Genomic DNA, 12,436 nt, shown 5'->3' on the forward strand with positions numbered 1-12,436 from the left:
ATGTCTTTACGACTACTACTACTATGTCTTTACTACTACTACTACTACTACTACTACTACTATACTACTACTACTACTAATATGTCTTTACGACTACTACTACTATGTACTACTACTACTACCAGAGGTGCGTTGCTGATTTCAAAGCTGGTTGCACTATGTGTTTTAATGACGCACGTGCACGCTCCCGCGCAGGGGTGTAGCTCCAGATTCTGGGCCCCATGAAACAATGTATTTGTAGGCCCCCAGTGAATGCGAGCGTGCGTAAGCGCGCAAGCGGACATTTTTTTGGCCATTTTTTTATTGATGAAAACGCATAATATGGTTTTTACCTATACATTCGGATCAGCAGTTCAGCACCTGCACTGTTGGTGGGTGAGCCTAGTAAAGGATGTCGCATTGCGTTCATCTTCAATGAATGGACCAATGCAATAGTCTACCAAAGCCCCCCCTCTCTCTCTATATATCTCACACACACACACACACACACACACACACACACACACACACACACACACACACACACACACACACACACACACACACACACACTTCAGAAACAAACATAGTATCAATGAGAGCATCAATAATACACCTGAGTGATGTCTAGTAAAAAAAAATATTATTATTATTATTTTTATTTTTTTGGGGGGGGGGGGGGGGGGGCAGTGCTGGGCCCTTGGAATCATCCTAAGCTACCCCCCCCCCCCCCCCCCCCCCCCCAGCTACGCCTGGACCCCAACCTCTCATTCGACCCCCATGTCTGCTCCATCTTCAAAACCTCCTACTTTCACCTCATCGCCAAAATTAGACACTGCCTCTCCCCCCCTGCTGCTGAATCCCTCATACACGCCTTCATCTCCTCCCGCCTCGATTACTGCAACTCCCTCCTCACTGGCGTCACCTCCCGCTCCCTCCATAAACTTCAGATGGTCCGAAATTCAGCTGGCCGCCTCCTCACAAACACCCGGTCCCGTGACCACATCACTCCTGTCCTCCACTCTCTCCACTGGCTCCCGATCAAGGAACGCATGAACTTCAAAATACTACTCCTCACCTTCAAAGCCCTCCATAGCCTGCCCCCTCCCCCTCCTACCTGACTGACCTCCTTCTCCCACCCGTTCCCTCGGGTCCTCTTCCACTACTTCCCTTACTGTCCCATCATCCAAACTAAAAAAAATTGGTGATCGGGCCTTCTCACGTGCTGCACCCAGACTCTGGAATTCCCTCCCTCAGACCATCAGAGACTCTCCCTCACTCTCCACCTTGAAATCCCATCTCAAAACCCACCTGTTCTCCCTAGCATTTAACCTTCCCTACCCATAACCACCCTCCTCCAACCTGTTGTTATTGTTTGTTATTGCGGCTCTATGTTCTATGTTCCTGTGTATTTCATATTGTTCCCTGTTTCCCCTGTGGTTCTATGTTTCTTTTGTTTCTTTGTTTTTCTTTTCTTTCTGCCTACTGTCAACGACTTCGGGTTACTGAGAAGCGCTCTATAAATTAAATTAATTATTATTATTATTACTACTACTAATATGTCTTTACTACTACTACTTCTACTACTACCACCACTACTACTACTACTACTACTACTACTACTACTACTACTACTACTACTACTACTACTACTACTACTACGTCTTTACTACTACTAGTACTACTAATATGTCTGCTACTATGCACTGAACACAGCAGCACCCAAGTTTCAGCACAGTTTGATGAACATTGTTACTCAGCTATAAGAGTTGTACCCTTCCTGCTGTCTTGTCGTACAGAACTTGTAAGTCGCTTTGGATAAAAGCGTCAGCTAAATGACTAAATCTAAATGTTAATGTAATCATTGCATCCTTTCCTCTGGTGAATGTCAGCCCAATTAAAAAACATACAACTTTGTCAAAGCCATGTCTGCAAAATCGGTCTGCATTATCTCCTATCACCCCAAGTAGCCTATATGAGCCAAAATGCACATTTAATGTCAGATGGATGTAAAGTGAGCCTTTTTTCACCTCTTCAGTACTGGAAGACTGGTGATACAGTGATTATTATAATTATTAGGATCTCACTAAAGGCTTCATCAGCTGTATTGATGGATCAAGTAACAATTTCAGTGATCTGCATTTAATCTACTGATTAATCAAAGTGAGAATGTAGCCTGGAATATACATATTTCACCAGTAACCTGAGTCCACTGTTGACATAGGATGTAAGTATGTTAAGCGTCGCTAAAAGAGGCTGACACGTCGTTTTCTGTGGTGACCTTTGGTCTCGTGCTACTTATTAAGGCCAATCCATAAAGCTTTCTCTTTCCGCCTGATATCTATCTACACAAAGTATGTCCCATATAGCCGACACTGCATTGCACCAGTGGGGTCATGAGACAGTGACACACTATTCAAATAACTATAAATAATAAATAATTTCCTTTTCAAATAGAAGGAAAAGCCTATAAACTCATAAGACTCACGCAATTTACATGCAAATGCTGCAGGTCTGGCCCTGACTAGATCTTGGAAGGTGAATTTCCAATGTTACGTTTCTCTGAAATGGTGAGATCTACACAGGTGGTTAAATCACACACGAAACAGGGGAGCAAAAGTCAAAGCTGATTCCTAGTAGAGCCTAGTTACTTCACGATTTGTACATGGGGCGCTTGCGTTGGACATATTCCTGTTCAAATGAAATCAGGTCAGGGTTTTGTCTCTCGTGCTTGGAGAGGGGCCACAATCCAGGAAACCTCTAAGCAAATAATTTAGTATCGCTCCAGTAGCCTACAGTATATACAGTAAAGCCTCAAGTTCAAGTTTTGTTTTATTTGTCACACATAAGGTACATCTACATTACCGTGAAATGGTTCTGTATGAGCCCCCTGAGATTGTGCTTCATACAGTAAAACGTAAAAAGAATAAAGGCCAAACACTATAAAACATTTACAATATACAAACTAAAGTACACCCGTGACCCTAAAGTACAAAATGCAAACAATGAAGTACAGAATGCACTTTTTTTTTTTTTTTATAAAAAGCCTACTATTCATGTCTTTTTTGGGGGGGTTAGTTTCAGTTGAAAATCTTGTCACCTACCATGAGTCAGGCCTATACATACTAGTCTAATCATTTGAAAACCTGCAGACTTTTATTTTTATTTTACATAATCTCTCTAAACCTCGAGGATAACTGGATTTTACGCATATATGCTGTATTATTTCAGGCATGAATATAGGGCATTTTATCCACAAGTCTTCATTGTCTACTATGACTACAGTATGTGTCTATGCTATGGTAATGTAGGGCGACATAGGAGACAAAGAAGCTCATAAAAAATATATATTATTATTTAGTCTACTCTCCACGTGCGCTTTTTCGGGGATGGGCTATCCTCGGCGATGTGATTGGACACACCTTCGAAAAGGTTCACGCCCTCGCGGTTCCAACCTACACGGATGGGCGGGGTCTAGACCTGTAATCCACGGTGATTGGCCGCCTAGAATAAGAAATGTACAGCTTTGCCCTGGTGGGTCAGGGGAGCAAGTCGTCCCGTCTTATAAATACAGTCTCCTTACTGGAAAAATGAGCACCGACCTGCATTCGTCAACCGGTCGACTACGATCTATATCTGAGGACGGAGGATGCTGCAGCACGCTCTCAAAGTGTCCGGCCGGAGCGTGTCTCCCCTGGTCAAGTGGATGGAGAAGTGGGCAGAGGGCGCAGTGGTAGCCGCTGGCACCAGTGGCACCGATGCGCAAGCACTGAAGACGCTAAAGGACATGCCCGGACGGTCGTTTTTCGCCGTCGCCTGGGATCTGTTGGGCAAACGGGGATTCTCGCGGTTCCACGAGTTGCAGGTAAAAATAAATCCCACAATTTCTTCTCATTTTACTAGGCAATTAGAGCCGAGCCCTAACTACTAACTAGTATAGTCAGCAAGTTCACATTCAATGAGCTTATGTTTCAAAGACAAAGAAAATGTATAAGCCAAAATCACCGTTTCCAAATAAAATGGAAATAACAAAATAAAATCATCATCAATACATACAATAAAAACATGCAACGTCTGCATATTTTTTTTTATAACACTGGACACAACAAAACGGATACCACACAAATATTCACCTAGAATAAAACACATACGATACGATTATGTCTATGACTCTATGTATTTATATATACAGCTGTAAAAAAAAATTACTCACAGCATCTTTCAGCATGTAGGGACTAAATTATCAGTGCGATTATTATTATACGGTGCGTTTCTGCATGACACACCCCAATATGTCAGTTGCCCTTTGGCTGGCAAGATTTTCCTTAGCCCTGGGCTCTGTTCTGTTGAGCCTCACACATACAGTATAAAACTGTAAGGACCTTGGGCTGCAGACTAGATGCACATGCAAATACAAAAGTGTTTATTGATGATGTATGGACATTTTCTAGATGGGGCTCTACACAAGAAAGACTATATTGCACCCCCCCCCCAAAATGCACCATGCATTGCTATATACAGTACCGTAATATAAACAACAACAATAACAATACACCAGACTCATGTGAGCTAGTGCTTTTCTAAATAATAAAGACACTTAGCCTCCAGCGCTTCTTAATAGTTAAATTCAAGTAAAAAAAAATCCCGCCTCTTTTATTCCCCCCCCCCCCCCCCTCAGCTGGAAGGGTTGCAGCGGTACGGGCCGATGTGGAAGGCCAGGATCGGCCTCATCCTGACGGTGCACGTGGCGGAGCCGGGCCTGATCGAGCAGGTGATGAGGCAGGAGGGGCAGCACCCCATGCGCTCCGACCTGTCCTCCTGGAAGGACTACAGGAAGCTCCGGGGACACCACTACGGACTGTTGACATCGTGGGTACCGTTCTTCTCTCTCTCTCTCTCTCTCTCTCTCCCCCTCCCTCCCTCTCTCTCTCCCCCTCCATCCCCCTCCCTCTCTTATCTGCCCCCCGCTCTCTCTCCCCCTCCATCGCCCTCCCTCTCTCTGCCCCCCCTCTCTCTCTCTCCCCCTCCATCCCCCTCCCTCTCTCTCTCTCTATCTGCCCCCCTCTCTCTCTCCCACTCCATCCCCCTCCCTCTCTCTCCCTCTCCCCCCTCTCTCTTCTCTCTCCCCCCTCTTCTCTTTCTCTCTGCCCCTCTCCTTGTCCCGTGCCATCTCTCTTGTCTTCTTCCCCCCCCTCTCTCTCCCTCGCTCTCTATCTTCCCCCCTCCCCCTCTCTCTCGCCCCTCTCTATCTCTCTCCCCACCCTCTCTCTCCCCCCTCCCTCCCCCCCTCTCTCTTCTCTCCCCCTCTCCTTGTCCCATGCCATCTCTCTTGTCGTCCTCTCCACTCCTCTGATCCCAGGAAGCCCCTGCATCAGCTGCGTGGATGGGGTGGAGAAGAGTAGTGGAACATTTAACAGTAATGTTTGCAAAGGACTTACATCTCTCACACTAAAGGAATCCCTGAACCCCCTACAGTAGCATAGTGCATCAATACAACACTGTATTAGACTAGATTCAAGTGTATTGTCATCATACAGCACAAGTACAGTTCAACGAAAAGATGTTTGGCATCCAACCAGAGTGCAAATGTAACAGTAAAGTGCAATAGTAATATACAATGTACAGGTGATTAAACTGGCTATTAAATATATCAATTAGTACTACTGAGTAATATTGCTAATCAGATGTATGTACAGAGTTATTAATATGTACAGTGATACAGGTATAAAGACACTATGGTAGTAAGTCATACTGGCCAGCAGTGAGTAAGAGACTATCGTTATACGCTGTTCAAAGTTTATTAAATTAATTTTTTTTAAATAAAATACAGTAAACGATCACTAAATAATTCCCACTCCAAAACAGGAAGTTGTATTTTTCAGTCTGTAAATGACATCATTCCCACTTCAAAACAGGAAGTTGTATTTTTCAGTCTGTAAATGACATCATTCCCACTTCAAAACAGGAAGTTGTATTTTTCAGTCTGTAAATGACATCATTCCCACTTCAAAAGAGGCAGTTGTATTCTTCAGTCTGTAAATGACATCATTCCCACTTCAAAACAGGAAGTTGTATACTTCAGTCTGTATGAACATGTGTGTTGTGTGTGTCTCTCCTCAGGGAGGGGGAGGAGTGGCAGGCGGTCAGGAGTCTCCTGGGAAAGCACATGCTACGGCCGAAAGCGGTGGAAGCGTACGATAAAACCCTCAACAGCGTGGTCACTGACCTCATCGCCAAGCTCCGCCTCCGCGGGCACCCCCAAGGCCTCGTCACCGATGTCGCCAGCGAGTTCTATCGCTTTGGCCTGGAGGGTAAGGCTTCACAATGTCTGTCGAGTAGCATTGGAGAGCATGTCTGTCTGTCTCACCCCTGTCTGTCTGTCTATCTGTCTGTCTGTCTGTCTGTCTATCTATCTATCTATCTATCTATCTATCTATCTATCTATCTATCTATCTATCTATCTATCTATCTATCTATCTATCTATCTATCTATCTATCTATCTATCTATCTATCTATCTATCTATCTATCTATCTATCTACTAACTATATATCTATATATCTACTGTATCTACTGTATCTATCTATCATGTAACAAAGCCTTTTACAAATAAATGTAAATACCTTTCAATGCACCCCTTTGTCATAATTAGCCTACTGTTCTTTTTGTTTTCATCTTTCACTTTTCCAAAAAACAGCAACAACTTAGATCTGGCGTCACCCAGGTGTCACCCCACGTCCATCACATCTTCAATAGTGTAGCACTTCTCATCCACCAAACCACTCGGCAGCTCCATTGGCACATTCGGGGACAGTTCGTGGCTTTAAGGGCAGTTGTTCAGCTGTACTTGTTTAGAGAATGGGGAGAATGTTATTCCGTCACTTCCATTAACGTAGATGTATCGTACATGTCTTTGTCTACGCAGGGATTTCCTCAGTGTTGTTCGAATCCAGAATCGGTTGCCTGGATGCAGTTGTTCCCGCGGAGACAGAGCGCTTCATCCAGTCGATCAACACCATGTTCGTGATGACCCTCCCGACCATGGCGATGCCCAGCTGGGTGCACTGGCTGTTCCCAAAGCACTGGAACACCTTCTGCCAGTGCTGGGACTACATGTTTGAATTCGGTGAGTTTCATAACGGCATGCTTATTAGAACATACAGTTATCACTACACACAGTAAATTTTGCAGAGTAAATTTGACTCAAACTGAGTACATTTGACTCAAACTAAGTACATTTTACTCAAACTGAGTACATTTGACTCAAACTGAGTAAAATTGTACTCAGTTTGAGTAAAATTGTACTCAGTTTGAGTAAAATGTACTCAGTTTGAGTCAAATTTACTCTGCGAAATTTACTGTGTATGCTGTTGCTATGTAAAGAGAAAGAAGAGAGGGGGGAGGGTAGTCAAAAAGAGCGGGAAGTGGGAACTATACTATTTTTAGCTACTGCTGGTAAATTAACAGACAAGGCTTAGATTATGATGTTTAGCAAGTGATTTCAAAGCCACTGCATGAAGGCAACATCCACAACAGTGACATAATAGTGAAATAGTACAATTGATTTAGTTGAGCTTTTCTTTCTGCCTTATCTCACTTGCTATTGATATTGACATGGGAAGGTATAGATATTTACCTTACAGACGAATATAGTGCATAAAACTTGCACACGTCTGGACTAATTAATTAACTAAGTGGGGTTAATTTTTTTACCACCAAATACCTATTGCAATGATCTTCCAGGATGCTTTCCTTCTACAAGCTCAGGGTCCCCTTTAGTCCATGTGTGCCTACACGTGCTTCACACTCTCATCCTGACCCCCTGACCCCCCCCCCCCCCCCCCGCAGCTAAAGGTCACATCGACCAGCGTCTGAAGGAGGAGGCGGAGAAGGTGGCACGTGGGGAGGAGGTGGAGGGCCGCTATCTGACCTACTACCTGTCCCAGACGGGTCTGCCCATGAAGACGGTCTACAGCAACGTGACTGAGCTGCTGCTGGCGGGCGTGGACACGGTGAGAGACATCCCCCTGCCCCCCCCCCCCCCCCCCCCCCTTCGTCTCACTCCTCATCCGGTTGCTTCAAAGTTCAAAGATGCATTGACTTTTGAGATGACGTGACGAGGACTGTGTAGACTCAACCGCCCCAGACACAATTTGCGTGGAAGAGGGAGGTGTAGGCCTAGTGGTTACGTTATTGCTGTTTCCGGCCGGTCCACCATCTTGAAAACGCAATGTAATTCCCCATTGACCATTTCTAAATCGCCTCGTTTAAAACAAATAAAGCATTAACGTTTGCATGGTGCACCTTTCTGTGCGTATTCATCCACAATCTATAGCTCAACATGAAAATATTCGCAATTAATCGTAAAGAAAAATCGCAGAATTTTATTTCAACCAAAAATGCTTAGACAATAATGTTAGTGATAGAAGGGAACTCGTTTTGTGCAAAAATGGAAAGCTTTTCAATATTCATGAGGCAGAATTGTTACAATAGCCGATAATCCATTTTCCCAATGATAAATCCCTATACGGGTGGACCTCGCGGGCGGTCCAAAGCGACGTCAGACTACACCTGCCTATAAGCGTGTGATTTAAAAAATAAATACATCCAAAGAGCTTTTTAGAAAGGTGCGGAATAAAAGTATTGCTTTTGAATTCATCATTAAAACTATTTTGCAGATCCAAAATGAATGTTGTTGTTTACATGTTGCATGTATCCCCTCCCTACTTCCCATTCCCCCACGTGGAATGCACCTGATTGGACAAATGACGTGCTGGTGCTCTAGTGCGACATCTAGTGGCTGAATGTTATCTATAGCACCTTTAAGAGGTTGAATCTACAAGGTTCTGAGACTCGAGCACTAAATTACGTGCATATTATTCCATGTAATTGTGTCTGTGGTTGACTCTACCCTGTAGAATCTAAAAGTAGAATCTAATGCGGTCAAACAGCGACCTCTAGACAAAAGAGCCCTGCTTGGTATTGTGTTTCGTTGTACTCGTGCTGTATAATGACAATACATTTGAATCTAATCTAATCTTAAAATCTCTCTTTTTCTCCCTCCGTTAGTGAGGCGATATAGTTGGAATCTATTCTCAGCCCTGCTGACCCCACCTATAACCTGTTCCTCTCTTCCCATGTCCCCCCCAGATCTGCAGCACCATGTCCTGGTCCCTGTACGAGCTGTCTCGTCACCCGGAGGTGCAGGCCTCGCTCCGGGAGGAGGTCCTGACCGTCCTCGAGGGGCGCTCCGTGCCCGACGCGGCGGACGTGGCTCGCATGCCTCTGATGAAGGCCGTGGTCAAGGAGGTGCTCAGGTGAAGCAGAACGTGCCCCAGGTCGTTTCTCTGATTCCACCAGGATATTATATATATATATAAATATATATTTTCAAATCGTTATTTCAACTCGTGAGACACTGAGGTTACCCTCATTTACAGTGACGACAAGCTTACAAAACAAGACACAGTTTATCAGCAATTTCATACATATAGGCACAATAAATAAACTATAGAAAAACAATAGAAAATCAGCTAAGACAGTTACAAGTTGACACACAGTGGTTGGAGATCATACTTTTAAATGCAGCAAGAGAAGGAAGAACCTTCAGCTTCAGTGTCAGTTGGAGGGCAGACTGTCTCAGTGGTGTTTCTACTCGCAAGGTAACGACATCGCTGTTCTAGGTGAACATTTAAACGTTTAAACATGATAACAGCTGATGGTCGACTGATTCAGTATTCAAATTCAGTGGTATATTAGAAGCTGTTGAATCAATTTAGCTAATATCAATTATTAAAAGCTGCAAATTAGTTTTAAGATTTGACTGCTCAGGGTACTGTCCTATAGGTACATACTTACTATCCCAAATCAAAGTTGTTTTCCTAAATAAATAACCCAAACGATATAACTTCACACACCGTCAGTCGACTCTAGAGTCTGTAACACCCATTCCATCCATACTTTCATACTAGCTGTTTCCAAGGACCAGCACGTGTGCATCAAATCAAATCTAATTTATTTGTAAAGCCCGAAATCACAAGGTAATGCCCCCATGGGCTGTACAAGTCTTCTTGAACAAGTCAAGAAGAAACATCACAATAAATCAAGAACAGAAAAACACCATAAAATCCAAATATGCGACACTCCCAGACATTCCCCAACGAAGATGAGGAACAACACCCTAAAAACCTAGCAATAGGGGGGGGGGAAAGCACCACAGGCGACGTGGAGGAGAGAAACCTCAGATGGGCTGTTCATAAGGGGATCCCCCAACTTGGATGTCGGTGATAATATAGTGTTGCTATGGATGATCGATGGGTGGAGAATAAAACAGGCGAATAGTTAATATGTACTGTGTTTGATTGATTGATTGATTGATTGAAAACTTTATTAACAGATTGCAGAATGAGTACAGTACAGCTGTATATACATATACGTGTAATAAAACATATGTACATGCAATAGCAACTAAGAAATGTTTTGAAAATTTTAAATAAAACAGCGCTAAGAACAACAACAACAAAAGAAAAAGCATAGGGAAACATCTTGTGTGCATCTTGTTTGCAAACATTGCAATGGTCTATCGTGCATGTATGTCTATCTATGTACTTATACTGTTTGGTTTTCCAGGTTGTATCCGGTCGTTCCAGCCAACGCAAGGGTCAATACAGGAAAGGAAATCGAAGTCGGAGGCTACATTTTCCCTAAAAATGTGAGTTTATATACATTATACAGTATGTATTTCAAATGACACCAGTTGGGCTTCAGGTTTCACCTTCAAGGGTTTGTTTGGTGACTGTGTTGTGGTGAATCCGGCTGGTGAATTCTCTCTCCTCTGCTTCCTGCCCAATGCTCACTTTGCTATCTAAAAACAAAACAACTAATTGTAATAGTGAAGGAAGATGGGCAGCTTACTCTCTTTTTAAAGAAAATAATTGAAAAAAAAAAGACACGCTATGGGTCTGTAGGATTGCTGACACACTTCTTCAATCAATATCTGAAATTATACTATCATGCACTCTTCCTACTATACTATGTCTTTACTACTATGCACTCAACACTGCAGCACCCAAGTTTCAGCACTGTTTGATGAACATCTTAGCTGTAAGAGTCGTACCCTTCCTGTTAGGTCGCTTTGGATAAAAGCGTCAGCTAAATGACAAAATGTAAATGACCAGATGTCTAACACTAAAATCTTTCCATCTAGACTCTGATTACTTTGTGCCACTACGCGACATCGCGTGATCCGGCGATATTTACGAACCCGGATGAATTCCGCCCCCACCGCTGGCTGAACCGGGACCAAGGGCACCACCCCTACGCCTCCGTCCCCTTCGGGGTGGGCAAGCGCAGCTGCATCGGCCGGCGTATTGCCGAGCTGGAGGTCTACCTCGCTCTCTCCAGGGTGAGTGGGCTCCACGCAACCTGCTTCTCCTATAGTCCCAGGAAAACATAAACATATTATACCACCAAGTGTTGTTGGCTGGTTAGTCACTTTGTTTTGTGACCTGATAACGTAATTATCCAAGGATTACTATTCCAGTTAGTACAGTCATTAACCCTGTTATCTAGTATTATTTATTATATAATGTGTGTTATTTAATCTCTTATTTGTTATTTGTACATATCCCTTACCTACTCTTACTGGTTACGCTGCTGGCCAGTATGATTTACTACCATACTACCGTGTCTTTACACCTGTATCACTGTACATATTAATATACTACAACTCTGTACATACATTCTGATTAGCTGTTTGCTGACTTTACTTTTACATTTGCACTCTGGTTGGATGCCAAACCTCTTTTCGCTGTACTGTACTTGTGCTGTATGATGACAATACATTTGAATCATTAAAACATATCTCTATCCCTATTTCTTGTTTTTGCTGGCCACCCATTTTACGTTTGGATCACTGATTGGCCTCTTTTCTGTCCTCTTCAGATTCTGATCCACTTTGATGTGAAACCCGACCCAGGAGGAGTAGTGGTGAAACCCATGACACGGACCGTTTTGGTTCCCGATAGAGACATTAACCTTCGGTTTGTGGAACGGTGACGCAGTGTACCGTAGTAGTAGTTCAGTTAAACGACAGTGAATGAGACTGATTGATCTCTCTGTTGATCTCTCAACAGGGGTAAGGCAATATCCACAACAGTGACATAATAGTGAAATAGTACAATTGATTTTGTTGAGCTTTTCTTTCTGCCTTATCTCACTTGCTATTGCTATTGACAAGGGAAGGTATATATATTTACCTTACAGACTATTGCAATGAGAAGGATGCTTTCCTTCTACAAGCTCAGGGTCCCCTTTAGTCCATGTGTGCCTACACGTGCTTCACTCTCATCCTGACCCCCTGACCTCTGACCCCCCCCCCCCGCAGATTAAAATGGGGGTAAAAGCGAGCCCACGATCCTTTCAAACGCATCAGGGAGGGTTGTCTCGATGCAGCGCAC

The 12,436-nt window shown here is 43.6% G+C and overlaps 1 protein-coding gene across 1 annotated transcript; it reads left to right on the forward strand.

Annotated features, from left to right (window-relative positions):
- Nucleotides 1–3,628: 3,628 nt before the first annotated feature.
- On the forward strand, nt 3,629–12,035 carry cyp27b1 (cytochrome P450, family 27, subfamily B, polypeptide 1; the record flags this gene model as incomplete). The annotated part of the gene is made up of 9 exons (XM_084316052.1): nt 3,629–3,844; nt 4,658–4,848; nt 6,100–6,290; nt 6,904–7,104; nt 7,827–7,990; nt 9,129–9,295; nt 10,608–10,689; nt 11,185–11,382; nt 11,922–12,035. 9 exons carry the CDS (start codon nt 3,629–3,631, stop codon nt 12,033–12,035), a joined length of 1,524 nt encoding a protein of 507 aa, XP_084172178.1.
- Between the last annotated feature and the right edge of the window lie 401 nt (nt 12,036–12,436).

The sequence above is a fragment of the Notolepis coatsorum genome (genome assembly GCF_963971535.1).
Source record: "Notolepis coatsorum genome assembly, chromosome: 6".
Lineage (NCBI taxonomy): Eukaryota > Metazoa > Chordata > Actinopteri > Aulopiformes > Paralepididae > Notolepis > Notolepis coatsorum.